Below are 16261 nucleotides of genomic sequence, written 5' to 3'. Positions count from 1 at the left end.
TTTCATCGTGTATCATAGTTCTGGCATCAGAAATGGATGCTAATGAAAAAAGAATTTGCAGTGAACTAGAAATCCACATTTATATTCCCTAAATAAACAGCAACTTGCCATGACGGATCACAGTGATTCAAGCTCATTTGGCCTTTGTACACTGGATTAAATACTCGATGTATGAGCTTGTGAGTTTGTTTTAACGCTGATTTGATCAGTATTTTATTTACGTGCTCGATATCTCTCATGTCTCTTGCAGATAGCTAAATCGCTTTGAAAAAAGAAGAAGCCCAACTTCTGTCCATCAGTATAGTTAATGGAGTTCTCATATTTCTCGTTGACGTTTCCACTAAAAAAATGATATTCAATTGTAAATTTGACGTAGATAAATTCTTTTCCGCGTCATCTCGTTAAGTATATTATTTATTTCAGTTCAAGTTTCAATAATATTAAGTGTCCTGTTGTAATTCAACTAAAATACCATTCGTCAAAGACAGGTGAACCGCAAAGATAGTCATCGAGCCATACCAAAAGGGTGGAAGACCTAAAGTAGTCCTCGGCCTAAATACGCCACCATTAAAATATCTTTCTGCACACGTCAGTTGCACATCTACATTTCACGTATCTTTGAAAAAGGTTCTGCGAGTAAACCTTGTGTATGGAGTGACCTAGGGGTTTGTTTCATAAAGACCTGCACCAGTGTCTAATGCTTGATGACAACTTTCAACAAATAAAGCTGAATTCCATGCATCTGAATTTGTTTCCATTTAAAAGTACGAATAATGTTGCCATCAGTGTATTCAGAATCCGTGGAGATTAGGGTTTACTGTACATACAAGACAACACACTACTAATAAATAAATCGAAACTATCCAATACACTTGTAACAATCCAGGACGATCAACAATGGAGCCGTATGTCTGAAGTAAGTCTAAACGAGCCCTTTACCAGCTTTCTCAAATAACAAGTGGCCAGAAGTAGGGGTTCATCCACAAACAAGCGTCCCAGCTAGCTACATTGTTAATCTCTCTTGCCCCAGACACGACTGGGGTCAGACAAATCGAGGGTCTAGATCTGCGAGAAATTGTGTATTAATACCGTAAACGCGGCGAGAGATTGGCGAAACACTACACCCCATAATATAGAGTTCCCACACTGCCAAAAGGTCTTGGTCGGGACTAGAAGTATGACTGGGCCAGCAAGCCACCTCAATCTCCCGTTAATCCCGTGATCCGTGCCCTGTGTCTAGGTTGTCAAGTCTCCAAGTCAGTACTCCTTCAACAAAGGCATGTGCAACTCGTGCGTACAGCACCAGTAGACATAATGACAGTTTAACGGTCAAATGTTAGGTTCGTGGTGTAGTTTATCTCGACACAGTTAGAAAGATTAGTCCGGGGTATGGCGAGTACCTAAATACGATACAGGGTGAAAAAGTGAAGAGGTGTTTTCTTTAATCCTTATTTGCCTGTGAATGTATAAACAAAGGGCACGTGTAACACTGACACAGCCACAGACGACAGGGACCCCTGATTACTCATACTGTATCCCGAGACAAAACTTCAAGCTAACGTCATGTGGTACCATCTGAAGATGGATTGGGTTGGGTTGGGTTGGGTTGGGTTGGGTTGGGTTCAGCACAGCTTCGAACAATGTTTCCATGTATAGCGCGGCGTGTCTGCGTATATGGCACAAAGACCAAAATGACTCGGGTTTGAAGGCCTTTGGTGAAACTGGTTAAGTGCTGACAAGCCAAGGATCACAGCCTTGGATTCGAACCCATGAGTATTGGATTCTGTTACGACTAAGGGGCGATGTGTGGTTTAGGACGTTACTTCATTGTCATCGTGAAAAAAAAAACCGAAAAACATTTTAAGTTTCTGCAGCTGTTCGAATTTACGGGCTTTCACGCTATGCTCTAATACAACTGTTCAATGTGAAGTGAAACGGGGGTTTAACGTCGCGTTACAAATTATGTGGGTGTGAGTGAGTGAGAGTGAGCACCAGTCTGGACTTCAAAGTGCTAGCCTACAAAGACACCATGCTGCAGTTTAACATGGAGACTCCCTGAAACACATTAAACTGACTCCGAGCCGACCAGTTTTTGTTTTATCCCCTCTAATGTGGAGCATGCAGGGTTACGACAACACATATTCCAACGGAGTTTGGTATGACGCAGCCAGGGAATGGAACCACCGAAAGTCCTTTCTATGGGCAGACGCCACTAGACCACGCAGGCGGTTCGGGAAACTTGTCGTGAAGAGAGAACGTTTGAACTATCAGACTACGATATCACCCACATCCTACTAAAAAATGTTAAGGAACATCCGATTATTTGATGACAGATTAACAATAGTATTATGGAATAATCGATTGGTCCTTAACTTCTTTTGAGTAGTACATAAGCAGCATCCAGTATGTTAAAGTTTGAACACGCTGAGACAAATGATTACTGACACTGCAGATAAAAAACATCATCCAGGATTATGACTGACACATTTCAAACGCTTCCAGGGACAGTTTTCTGCAAAAGGTGGAATAAATACCCGTCGGTCGTAAACCAGTGAAACTCTCAACAGCAAGAATCAAATATATAACCTCCTGGACAGACGACTAAAGAGTATTGGAAAATATTTACATAAAATCCCAAAAAATCAAACAACGTTATGATTTGAAAATAAAGATAAAAACAACGGTCGCGGTACTGTAAAACTGATGTCTTTAAGAAAGTAAACGTGTTGTCTGTTTGTTTCTTCTATTGTTGAAAAGATTAGCTGCATGCGATATAATTATTGATATTCTGAAAGACAAATGGACAAATAATGGAATGGTTATCGACATGGCATCATAAAATTGCCTTTATGAACATAATGCTCGATAAATGTATCCATCGAGGCTCAGGTAACACTTCCTGTTTGGTGAAGCACACCTCTGTTTCGAGTTATAGTTCTTGAGAAAATGGCTCCACTTAACTGTGATTCAACGATTATGAGGATATTACCCAGATGCATCGAGGGTACCAAACGGAAACTGAAAATACAACGCCCTGGTGCCACAAGAAATTCTAGCCTTGTTATCGATGAAGCCGAGTTTAGAAATTGAAATGTCGTCATTACTTGAACAAAAGAACGTGGAAGAGGGCAGTAGGCCCCGAGATCAGTAAAACGGTAAGCGCCAGACCAACTATTCTTTGATATATACTTCTATATCATATATGCTATTGAACACATTATATATACAGTTATTAGAAACTATCGTTATGAATATTTAAAGACAATGTATTGACCGGAGATATAGGATTCCCACGGGAACTGAGGTTTCATCTCAAAGCCTAATGAAGAGAATGCAACTTTGCTATGATAATGATAAGCAGTTATAGATTCCAAACAAAGAAATAGTTTTCAATGATTCACTTATAATTACAAGCTGTGCTTAATACCAAAGATGGTTAATACGAGTTATTAACATGTAATGATTAATAGAGCAACGACGGCACCTCATCACAATGCAATGAGGCGCAGATCCGAGGCACTATCTATAGGTCATACCGCTCATTTGTTCTTGCTCTTCAATTTCAGTGTGGTAGTGATTGCCGTTTGTCCTCTTGCATACTAATGATGAGTAATCTTAATGGTCATAATTCATAAACTCCAGAGTACGTTCCTATCAATTTCAGAATTGAACGGTGCAAAGATTCACCATTATTTAGTGATGAGAGCAAACAAAAATAAAGACATTTATAGTCAAAATAACAATATAAACAATACTATTTTTCTGTCATTTGCATAAATTATCGTTATGATTGTTACAAGATGTAAAATATATGATAATAATTTGGTATCACAGTATATGTAGCATCACATCAAACTATCACAGACTAGCTTTCTAGAAATGGCCAAGACCTCCTACGCCAGCAAGCCTGCGAATGCGTCTAAGCTCAATATCAAGCGTACGCAAGCGCAATATACGAGGATGGCCAAACGTACGGACGCCAGCGCCCTAGCCATTGCGCAGCCCACTGGTCACTTCCGGTGTTCGATATTCCATTTTATCCACACCCAGATGCTCAAATGTCCTGACCTCTGGTCTCACAGGAGCAGTAGGTGCTTCACAACCATCCGGGGAATGTCCTGAAATACTCAACACCGCACTGTAGTTCCTAGGGCTCGAACTGCCACCACTCATCACGCCACCGCCCAGATGTGTTTTTCTAGGAAGCGAGTTAAGATTACTAAGACTGGACGACTTTATGAATAACTTCCTCTTCGCAGAAGCATCTGGATTAGGTTTTTGAATGTCCCTGTTAACCAAGGAGGTCTTTGTCTTTAAACTGTTGATCTTGAAGGCCTGTTCCTTCTCTTCTGTCAAATCCTTCACGGCAGAGTTACCTACAGCAGCAGCAGTCGCGCCTTTGGTGGAGATTCCATTTAACACGTCTCGTCTTTCCCTCCAGGAAGATGCACTTGAGAAGAGTGGTTTCCTGGCACCAGGCTCTGCAGCAAAAGACATGTCTGTCTTGGTCTGATGACCAAATAATGCAGCCTTACCCACTGCCTCTCCTACAGTCGCCATTCTCTCAAAGGCCCGCGGGTTGAAGAGCTGGGCCCGGGCGAGGGCATTACGGGCAGCGAGTTGACCAACAAAGGGTTTCCTTTTGTAGAAGAACCGAGTGTTTGTCCTCGCCATCCGACCGTGTAAGGGGGCGCAGAATGTTTTTGAGCGTTGAACCTGCAGCAAATCAATTACAAAGCTTGTTGAAATATGTTTCATCTACCATACAAAATGATACATATTATCGAAAGGTTGGTCTTTTACTACTCCTGCAACGGCGGATTCATCATTTTTAAAAAGGACGGGTCCACAATATAAAACCCTCTCTCAGATAATTTTACTGCCAACAACATACATTTAGTTTTCAAAGGAGGGGGTAGGGGGCTGGTTGTGGGGACTCCCAGGAACTTCCCTCTGGATCCGACTATGTCCTGGAACAAATGAAATGGACCTGAAAATGAAACAAATGATGATCATAAATTGTCTGCAGCAGTTACAGTCTGAGATGCAATGTGTTACCCCCGATTACGGATGTATCAGTAATTACATCATATCGTGTAACCCACGACGTGGTCATTCATGCATAGACCTCGACTGACGAGCATTATGAAAGCGTTATACAATAACCAAAACAGCTGTTCGTTAGATCAGGTAAAATAACAGCAGGGCAAAAATGTGATATTTCAAACAGAACAATCAAATCCATGCCATTATAAATTTTGGTCAATTAATTTATGTTCAACAAAATAATTTCCTGCTTCAAATATCCGTTGTATGTTACGCCTGTGTAATATGGCGAAAGCCAGCATGGAGGTAATTACTTCTAGTGGCTGGATGTTGCATACCGTGCTGCGACAGGGTGCCCTAATCAGGCAATTCTTATTCGGGACACATATCAGCGGCTTCATGGCCCGTTACACGCCAAGGATGAATCTCTTACACAAGGTATGAAACACATTAAATGAGATAAATTGTGCAAACATAGATTTAGAAATGATGGAAACTGGGGACAGCTTAGAAACTCTTGGCACCTAACGATCCTTGGGACAAACTTGAAATGAGATTCCTCATAAAATAATTCCTTGTCACACTCAGATGAAAATATATAACAAGTTTTTTCACGACTCTGTACGGACAAGTTGGCAGCGGTTTCACGGTACGTAACACCCTGATGTTAAATGTGATGCCGCACGGCCGGACCACCCTCTCCCTCCGTTTCCGTGTGAATAGTATTACCCCTCAACAATCCGACCATTAAAAAAAATATCCTTACAGCTCAAACTGTCTCAACTTACAAGCCCGAGTTAGTTACGATAGGCTTCTCTTAAAAATGGAACAGTCTCAAATGCTTTACCTTTGGCAATTTCATTTTGTAATATTTAAAAAAAAATCATTAATTTTATTGCTACTTAGATAAAATGAGTCTTTGATACAACAGCAGTTAAAGGTGATTAAGGAAGATTTATGCGACGCACTGCGATATGATATTATACACATAGTTACAACTCACACCGACTCGGTTACATAATCGTACGAATTACTGTCCAGATTCAGGATATGAATTTACCTCATGCTGCTATTTGAATAAGAAATAATTCCATCGATAAAAAGTATCTTGTTGAGGATTATTGTCTCAGCGTGTTCAGGAAAGCCAATTGGTTAGAGTGACGATAAACCACGACGACATGGGGTTGCCATCAAGGCGACAACATGAGTTGTGGGATTGGGCCTTTGTACTTGAGGGAAATTTTATAAACGAAAATGAGATGTTTTCCCGCTTAAGCGCAGTGCATTATAATATATGGTATAGCATTTCAAAACATTTAATCGGCTGAGAATAAACTCTGGCAATATATGCACCACGCTTCAGTGAGTGACGATGCCTTTTTCAAAACGAGAGGACGGCACGGGATTCACCTTCCGCATATGCAACCTTTGCCTTCAAGTCACTAGACCTATCCGAACGGAAAAGATACCTTTCAATCAGTTGGTGACATTTGTCATCAGTAAATAAGCCCTCCCTCATATGTGTGAATGCTAGTATATTTACATAGATACGTGTCACCCTTGCAGTCACTTATAGTGATTGAGTGAGTGAGTTGGGTTTAACCTGGTTACTGGGTAAGGCTGTATTACATTATACGGGAGTACTTAGCAGTGGCTGGGTCAGGCTGTATTACATTAAACAGGTGTACTTAGCAGTGACTGGGTCAGGCTGTATTATGTTATACAGGTGTACTTAGCAGTGGCTGGGTCAGGCTGTATTACATTATACAGATGTACTTAGCAGTGACTGGGTCAGGCTGTATTATATTATACAGGTATACTTAGCAGTGACTGGGTCAGGCTGTATTATATTATACAGGTATACTTAGCAGTGGCTGGGTCAGGCTGTATTACATTATACAGGTGTACTTAGCAGTCAGTGACTGGGGCAGACTATTACATTATACAGGTGTACTTAGTAGTTACTGGGTCAGGCTGTATTATATTATACAGATGTATTTAGCAGTGACTGGGTCAGGCTGTATTATATTATACAGGTGTACTTAGCAGTGACTGGGTCAGGCTGTATTATATTATACAGGTGTACTTAGTAGTTACTGGATGAGGCTGTATTATATTATACAGGTGTACTTAGCAGTGACTGGGTCAGGCTGTATTACATTTATCAGGTATACTTAGCTGTGACTGTGTTGGACACATATTTTACAACATGTCAGTGACTATGAGATCACTTCAACTGGAATGACCATGAGAATAGATAGATCCTAAGATAAGACAGCAGGTCTTATGATACATGACCAACCACTAGTATGATCAGATTTATCCACTAATACATGACAACAGTGGTGCATGATTCATCCACAGATATGCAAAGAGGCATACAGATACAGAAAAAGGATGGACAATGGATTGGGATGCTGACAACAGAGACAGTGGATAAGTGAGTGAGTGAGTTGGGTTAACAGTATTCCTCGGCGTGTCAGCTAAACGAGGGAGGAAAGCCCGAAGTGATGCAGGTCTCAGACGTTTACCACTTCGGTGAAACCAACGAGCACGGGTATGGTACTGACACACCTAGAAACATAATCGGGGCGAACCGGGATTCGAACCCACAATCATAGGTTTCTGACGTGCCCAAGGGACGCAACTCTGCACAGAGAATCGCTGCGCCTTTGACGACTGGGCCACCCGTGCCCCCGCAGTCACTTATAACGAACCACCGTTATCTGGCGGCAATATCGCCGAGTGGGTCTGGACAAAACAAGTCAGTGATTGACATCATGAGTATCGATATCGAACAATAGTTATCATTGTTAATAATTATAAGAATACTACCTCTATTACATATCTGCCATAAATCCTTATTTTGGCTTCAACGACACTAACTACAATTTTCAGATTTTCAACAGACCTCCTCTTCACTATCAATTACACACAACTAGTTGTCGCCAAGTAGTCTCGTAACTACCCAAGCAATGACGTCATAATGGCGGAAACCTCACTTTTTTTCATCATCTCCTACTTGAGGTAGTTGAATTGGGGAGGTGGGAGGGGGTAATTCGTATGTAATAGAGGTAGTACTCTTAGAATTATCAACAATGATAACTGTTGTTCGATACTTCTTACGACACTTCTACCTCTATTACATATCTGCCAGAATATACCAGAGGGACCGCGGTGGGATCTGCCTCTAGAAACTTCCTGTGTAATTAACAGCAATCCTTTTCTGGACACCAAAATGTACTGATTCTAATCCTACTAAGATAATTTCCTCTGAAATTCCCCTAGAAGACTTGAAAATCAGAAACTCTGTCAATAATCAATTTATTATGTGATACCAGAGACCATATAATCTATTATATGGTCTCTGGTGATACATCACCAGATTTACCGTCATATTTGCTGATATTGACCATAATAAACCTGGATTAGTGACCTACATTACCGGCGATTACGTCACTTCCGGCTATGACATCACTTCCTTTTTTGGTAACGACGTCTCTTTAGGTCAATTTCTACCCCAAAGACGTGATTTCCTGGTTAGAACGACTTTGTTCAGCTATTTCCGGTGCAGACGTCACTTTCGGTTCCTTTATTACTTCCGGTTGATGGTGATAGATGAGATTTAAGGTGCTTCTGATCCATCCTATACCTAATAAGCAAAGTAATCAAGGGTGTACTTACCCTCTGATGCTGCTGGTGTCGGGATCCTCGCGTGAAATTCTGAGCCTGTGTATAGCTGTGTGCAACTTTGGCCTTCATCCATCCTACTAAAGTAGCCTTTGTGATATCATTGTTCGAGTTGTTCTTACAGGATAGAAAGAGTCTCCTTTAATGGCGTCTATGTGGATCTATAGCCGGGAGACAGAACTTGGGAGCTCTGATGGGACATAAGAGTCTCTCTGGTTGATCCACTGTTGGTCCAAATGCCGGCATTATATGTATTGCGTCTATGACCCATTGTGGTAGATTGGTTCTTGGCTACGATTTCTGGGAGCGATCTTAGAATTATAGAAGTCCAAAGCTGATCATGGGTGAGAGACCAGAATAGTCTAAGACATGTAACTCCGAAACTCTTGCTGCTGTTGCCATGGCCATCAGAAACAATGTTTTTTCTGGCTTTTTGAAGTAGGGTGGCCTTCGCTATGAGTTCGTAAGGTTCCGTTAACAGCGCCGATAATACACCAGATAGATTCCACTTTGGGAAGATACGAGTGGTCCTAATATCTTCTAGTAGAAAGGAATCCATTAATCTGATGAGGATGGCATGGTTTCCGATAGAAAATCCATCATGTTGAAGTACAGTAATCTTCTATCGTCCCGTGTCTGAATTTATTGTCTTGACGTGGATGAAGAAGGAAGTCTACTATCATAGGAATTGATACAGCATTATCAAAAATCCCTAGTCGTCTTCTCCACATGACAAACTTGTCCCATCTGTTGTCATATATAAGGGCGGATGAAGGTCTCCATGAACTTGCCACAGCATCCGAGGCATGCCTAGAGAAACCACATGTTTGCATCTTCTGCGCGATAACTTCCAGGCGGTTAGATGTAGGCTGGGCAGATTTTCGTGGAATATGCTGGATTGGACTGTCGTAGAAGATCCCGACGAAGTGGTAACTGTATTGGTTCCTCCATTTATGGCTCTAATAGCCTGGGGAACCATGCCCTGCTGGGCCATACTTGAACTATCAGTATTATTAGGCAATCCGTCTTCTCCACCTTCTGGATGACCTTGTCTTGAAGAGACCATGGTGGGAATGCGTAGCCGAATAGATTCGTCCAATCCATCGAAAGAGCGTCGATCTGGTGAGCTCTTGGATCGGGAACTGGACTGACATAAACTTGGTGGTGGCGAATAGATATATGTGTGGCATGTCCCATATCTTGGTTATCCAGCTGAAGATCTGTGGATGTAATGTCCATTCTGTTGCCATTTTTCTCCCCCGACGTGAGAGGATGTCGGCCAGTATGTTCAGTTTCCCGGGAATATGTATCGCTTCCATCCAGCAGTTGAAGGAGTCTGACGTAGCCTCGGCCTTCCTCTGACGGTCATATCCTATAGAGATGTCAAGTTGCCTAGCAGAGACATCCACCACCTCAGCGACTTGCTGGGTTGACTTGAGATTGATTGGATCATCTTTATTGTCTTGTCGAATCGATCCTCTAGTGGACATAGATATCCTATGTCTAGCGGGAATCTTGCCCCGATGTATATAATGTCTTGAACCGGAATGATCTCTGACTTGGCTGGGTTGACGAGGAAACCTAGGTAAATCATAAGTTGGACCAAGAATTTCATGTTCTGCTGAAGCTGATTTTTCCCTTGGTCTGCCGCTAAGAAGTCCAGATAACCATGGATTCGAACTAGCATGAGATGGGCGAACTTGATGAGTGGCGCTGTAATTCTGGTGAATAGCCAAGGTGCCGTTGCTATCCCGAATGGTAGGACTTGGAATTCGTTGTGTCGTCCATTGATTGCGAAGCGTAGATATTTCCGAGATGATGGGTGTATCGGGACGTGAAGATATGCATTTGTAAGATCTAGGCTGATAAGCCAGTCTCCCTTCTTCACCGTCGACCGCAACTTCCGTATGGATTCCATCTGGAATGGTGGAGGCGGCAGCAGATATCACTTGTTGAGGATTTTTACATCTATTATCATTCTCATCTCGTTTGTGTTCTTCTGCGGGACTAAAAAGACGAGGGAGTAAAACCCTTTGGTGTTGTTGATCTCCTTTTATTCCCGAATGGCTCGGTTCTTTAGTAGTTTCCTGACGGCCAATTCTGCAGCTACTAACCTGGCACCGGTCAGGTGAAACCCTCGACCCACGGCGTTTATGTTCAGGCTTGGATGTGTCCTGAAGTGTAACCGTGAGCCTCGACGTCTAGAATCCAATGGTCGGGGGTAACTTGCTTCCAACTTTCGGCGCATGACAGAAGGCACCCTCAGACTGGGCCCGATGTCCGCGTTATGTTGAAAGACAGTTGGCGTAAATCGCAATCCATAGACGTAACTAGGTCAAAAGGGTCTACAACGTCGGAGGGGGTTGTAAGGAAGTCAGAATTTTCTTTCCCCTCTGCCGCTTGATCTTCAAAGACGATTATATCCCCTTGGCTGGCGAAAAGAGTCCTGTGAAGATTGTGGATTGTTGTATCCCCGCCTCGGTTGGAACGAATCCTTCCCAGAGGGGACAAACTTCTTCTTAGGGGGCTGTTTGGACGCAGATGACTTATGTCCCAGGGTCGCTTGTGAGACTGTGACGACTCATGAGCTCTCGCCGCAACGTCTATGGTTGAAGTCTAGAAACGCTCGGCTTATTCTTGCTTGACTTCATCTATCACACTTCTGAGCTTCCCATTAAAAATTGTGGTCGCTGATATCGGTTGTGACGTCACAAACTTCTTGGTCTGACTCTATACGGCCCTTGACCTAATCTGGGATAGGAGCTGTTGTCTCTGTAGTCTCAGTAACTGTGAGGGAGTCAAGACTTGGGATGCTGGTAAATCTTCCTGCATCTTAACGACCGAGTCAAGAAGGCTGTGAATTAGTCCGACTTGAACGGTCCTAATAGTCATAGGTGTTTTCGGTGCAATTCCTTCACAGGATGATTGAAGTGGCGGTATGATGTATCTGATTCCGGCGACAGACCAATTTATATATGGCCCGATTTCCATGGAATATCTGGCAACCGATGCTAAATCCTTGAAACGAGATGCCAATAACATAACGTTCATGTCGCGATTGCGCACTAATATATAGAAATCCGAATCCAAGTGTTGGAACTCCGGAAGTGTAGTATCGTGCGTCTTGTTTCATAGGTGGAAGAGGTAGACGTTCATCTACTTGAGTCTATGGATGTTATCCTTCAATTGTTCTACGACCTTGCCCGCGTAGCTGGGCCTGGCAGTGGCTGGCCGAGCGGCTCAGCTTGAAGCTCTTGTGCAGCCTGGCCGCCGGCCGTGGATGAAGATCTGGTAGCCAGAAATACCGTCTCGATCTTAGCATCCATATCGGACAGCTTAGCTTCTAGCATGTCCTTGTCATCTCCTGTTGTTCTCTCAATAGCTGTTGTAAGAGACTCATGGTGAGTGCAGGAGATGAAGGTGTCGCTGGAGAGGGGGCCGCTGGGGAAGACAGTGATTTCTCAGTGGTAATCTTGTCCACTGTCTTCTTCGCCGACCCTCTCCTGTTGGCCTTAGTCACGGCCTCTGATGTCTTGGAGAAGATCTCTTCAGATGTATAGATACATTGTTCACATCTCTTCTACAAGTTGACGTCTATGGAAAATCTGAAGATTTTAGATATTGTGACTGAAGACAAAATACAAGATTGATGGCAGATATGTAATAGAGGTAGACGTTTCGTAAGAATGCTACGCAATTGGGATTCAATGAATTGCATCAACCAAGTCACCGAGCCTGACCACCGGATCTCTTTAGAAGCATATGTTGCTGAAGATCACTTCTAACCCTGATCTGCACGGGTTCAGTTGTTCTCTTGTCTTCAGATCACGATACAAGGTAGCCCGTTTTGATGTTGCCTCAAAATTGACCACCAACAACCTGTGCTAGTCAAAAGAGGCGAATCGAATGATCGAATGGTCAGACTCGGTGACCAGGTGTAATCGTATCCAGAGGGCGTTGGGAAATGCTGCTTATATCAGTCAGTGGTTTGTCTGTTCCAGATCTGTTTATTTACAGAGCGCAGTCCTACAGATGGAACATTGAAAACCAAACAAGTTAAACATTCATATCCATGGTAGGACTCGTATATGTGTTGAACTCTCAGATGGTCCATCTCTTGTAGATCGTATTATGGCATGTACCTACCTTTGCACTTAAAATACAAACGTCACAAGAGGATGACAAATCCCCCCGCCCCCACAATAGCAAAAGGCACAACTTCAGCCCCTAGTTAATACACGTGCCATGTTTGGATGAAAAATCTTACAGACGACTGGCGGATCCTGTAGGAGAAGGGAAATAACTCTGTGAAGTAAGTTCTGGCGCTTTACACCACTGGACTATCAATACAACTACAGAATATAATTATATTGTTCGATTATTAACAATTACAAAATAATTTGAAGCACCGACAACACATTATAACCTTGCATCAAAACAAGACGAAACTAAGCCACAATGTTCCTACGACATATAAGTAATTGGTTAAATGTAAATAATTATGTTATGAAACTTGAGAGAGATGGGCCTGTCTCCTCTGATGGGTGGGTGGGTGGCCTTAATGTCCACCATGCCTCCTCCCGATAACCATGACGAGTCAAGCTTAGGAAAATATAGATGTTCTCTGCTTTAATGTTTTTTTCTTTTGTTACGAATGACACGACTGCAAGACATTCAGCACCAACTGGAGCGTTCCCAACCGTTAACAACGACATGCGTATGGCACATAGCTCAAACCTGACCAGAAGGTGGGCGTTTACAGCGAACAAGCTGGGCGACGATAAAGTCACACCTAGATCTTTCCGTCTGGACGACACGCGTGGATGGAGGTACCGATTGTGCAATATTACACCAGCAGACGACAAAATCGATGATATGTCGTCTGCTCAAGCCCAGAAAGCGCACGCAGGCCACGCGCCATTTACCGCATGACTAGCACCATTCTCGGTAGCACCTTGCAGGTAGCGCGGCATTCCGACTGGAATTGGTCTGTCGTCTGCGTGATGGATCATCGTTTGGGCAGGAAATGAGATAATCTGAGGCGATTTCCTCTGATATGGTCGTTCCATTCTGTTGTCCCAGTGGAAGCAAAATTGGCGGGAATGGTTTCGAGAGGATATGCGCCTTTTAGAACGCGGTGAAGCGAGGACAAAAAACTTTTGACTAATCGTCAGAAATGTCTTCCGAATTGACTCTTAATCATTCTAATGGAGAGGCATTAAATGCGCGGCGAGGCCGGGGGAAAGTGATAGCTTTGTATTCGACTGATTAAATAGTCACAGCTTGAAAAGGAAATGTCTTCCGTCCAAAACTGATATACAAACATGTTCCAATGTCTAATGGCGGCCTAAGTGGCAATTTGGTTTGTGCAAAGAAAACAGTGGATCTATTATGAGGATAGGAAATATTTGTGGGGCTGGGTTTACCTGATAGTTAGAGATCTCCATTCAAAATAAGAGACTGTCGTGTACCGGTGTTACCTGCATGGAAGCCAAGTATTTCGGTTTCGTTCTTAGCGTTATCTTAGGGCAGCATAATATTGATTCCTTAAATCACATTGGCGCAGTGATGGAAAAAGGTATAATTCTAGAACTTTTCATTACAGTATAATACTCCGGTGCTACTCGACAGCGCTGAATATTTTAACTGATTATATATAAAAAAATCACGATTTTAGTATCCACTGGGAAATCCATATAGCATTACCTTGATATTAGATTGATATAAAAAATAATTGATAAATATTAACTTACAGAAACAAAATATATATTTTTACTTTGCCATAACAAGGAAACAGCACTATTCATTACATTAAATTTGGTTCGAATTTCGTTAATAAGGAAATGTGTTTATATCTCGCAAAGAAACGTGTTAGCGGTATTGACGGTGTTTGTCGGGATCATAAGTGTTTAGCAAAAAGAGCATGGAAATATAAATTCGGATACTGGGCTTATAACATTCGGAAAATCATGCCCACCTAGCACCGGCATGCCTGTTGACGATTACATCTTATAAAAATAAAACATCTCTTAGATTTTCAAGTGATGCATATTTGAATTTTACTTCAAAGATAGTGCAGGTGAAATTTAAGTTAATAAAAGATCTTTTGAAGATGAAGAAATACTTTTCAAACGATCCTCGTGAAAGGAAATCCAATATGGAGACCGTGATAAAAGGTGGGAGCTTTGTATTGAATTGAGAAACATAACACCTTCACTTTCATAGGGATAGTTCAAAAACTCCATCCGTTATACACGCTGCTGTGTCCTATCTGAAGTATTTCAAGAAACCTTTATTATATTTTATGCATGACTTAGAATAATTACGTCGGTAAAATTAAGACATGTCAATAAATATTCACTAGATAAAATCAGACATGGCTAGGTGGACCTATCTCATAAACGCTGACAAAATTACCGATTTCCGAGTCCAGTATATTTCTAAACGTACCACAAACATTAAGATGGAATAAGGTGATTGCGTGTAACGGCTACCTCATTCGAATGTAAATTGGGGACGGGAAGATGGGTCATTTTGAGACATCTTTTCTATATATGGGTACATAAATCAGTCTGTCATTTAGCATCACCGACGAATCTACCCACGACTATTATTGTCATTATATACCATAAAACTATGTGCATGCTGTGGTCTTTCAATAATATTGTACAGTTGAGTGAGAGATTGAATACTGTTTTTTAGGCTTAAAGTAAAATTCCCACCCTACGAAGGACACCAACGGGCTTCACATTAATACTCATGCGGCTGACCGAACCCGGTCTTTGGCCCGATTGAATGAACGCTTTAACCACTAGGCTACTCAACCACCCCCCTGGCGTATAGGAAACAATATGAAACACAATCATAATAAGAGAAAGTCAACACAATATTGTAACAACAATGTCCACGTCACAAATTTGACAAATTCTCTGAAGCCGGTATACGATGATCTTCCTAGGACATCCCTCAACAGCAAATAGACAAAGCGTGTATTCTCCCGAGCTATACTTATCACGACTATTTATGGACAATGTACCCAATAAATATCCATAGAGTAGGCCCATTAGCTGACACTGTAAGACCCCGCCACATCAAAGCCTGGACACCAAGTCCCCCACTACCCTACTTCGTGGCTTCTTCGATCGGGGAACGATAAAGACAGGCACAGATCGATAATTGATCAGTCACTCTTCAAAAATTGGCCAATTATGTCAACGAGTCAAACATCTTTAACATCGACCCTCCCCTCAAATGCGACTTGCTCACCTGGGGTAAGCATAATTGAATGTTTTCTTTCAAACCACTTTCCACAGGTCCGTAATCCGACTCACGAGTGTCAATTTGGTTAAGATGTGCTTCACTGCAGTTATGTACTGGAAACTACCACGCGGGTTTTAGAAGTTGTAGTTGATGGCTGGTAGATCGGTATTGGACATGCCAAATGGGGAGAAACATTATTTTCAGCATCAATCCAGGTTTTTTTTCAGTAAGATGCTTTTATCGAACAAGCGTTGAATACACCATG

General features: G+C 42.2%; 1 protein-coding gene across 2 annotated transcripts in view; it reads right to left on the bottom strand.

The window, feature by feature from the left end:
• Positions 1 to 2254: 2254 nt before the first annotated feature.
• LOC139479023 (uncharacterized) overlaps positions 2255 to 16261 on the bottom strand; it is a 190168-nt gene continuing 176161 nt past the window's right edge. For both annotated transcript variants that reach the window (XM_071261760.1, XM_071261767.1), the window contains one exon: positions 2255 to 4716. In XM_071261760.1, coding sequence (XP_071117861.1) covers positions 3988 to 4716 — 729 coding nt within the window. In that variant the 3' untranslated portion in view covers positions 2255 to 3987. The remainder of the gene's footprint in view (positions 4717 to 16261) is intronic.

Source organism: Haliotis cracherodii, unplaced genomic scaffold (assembly GCF_022045235.1).
Source record: "Haliotis cracherodii isolate W230 unplaced genomic scaffold, xgHalCrac1.p SCAF_1, whole genome shotgun sequence".
Classification (NCBI taxonomy): Eukaryota; Metazoa; Mollusca; class Gastropoda; order Lepetellida; family Haliotidae; genus Haliotis; species Haliotis cracherodii.
This window is presented reverse-complemented; position numbering and strand designations above follow the sequence as displayed.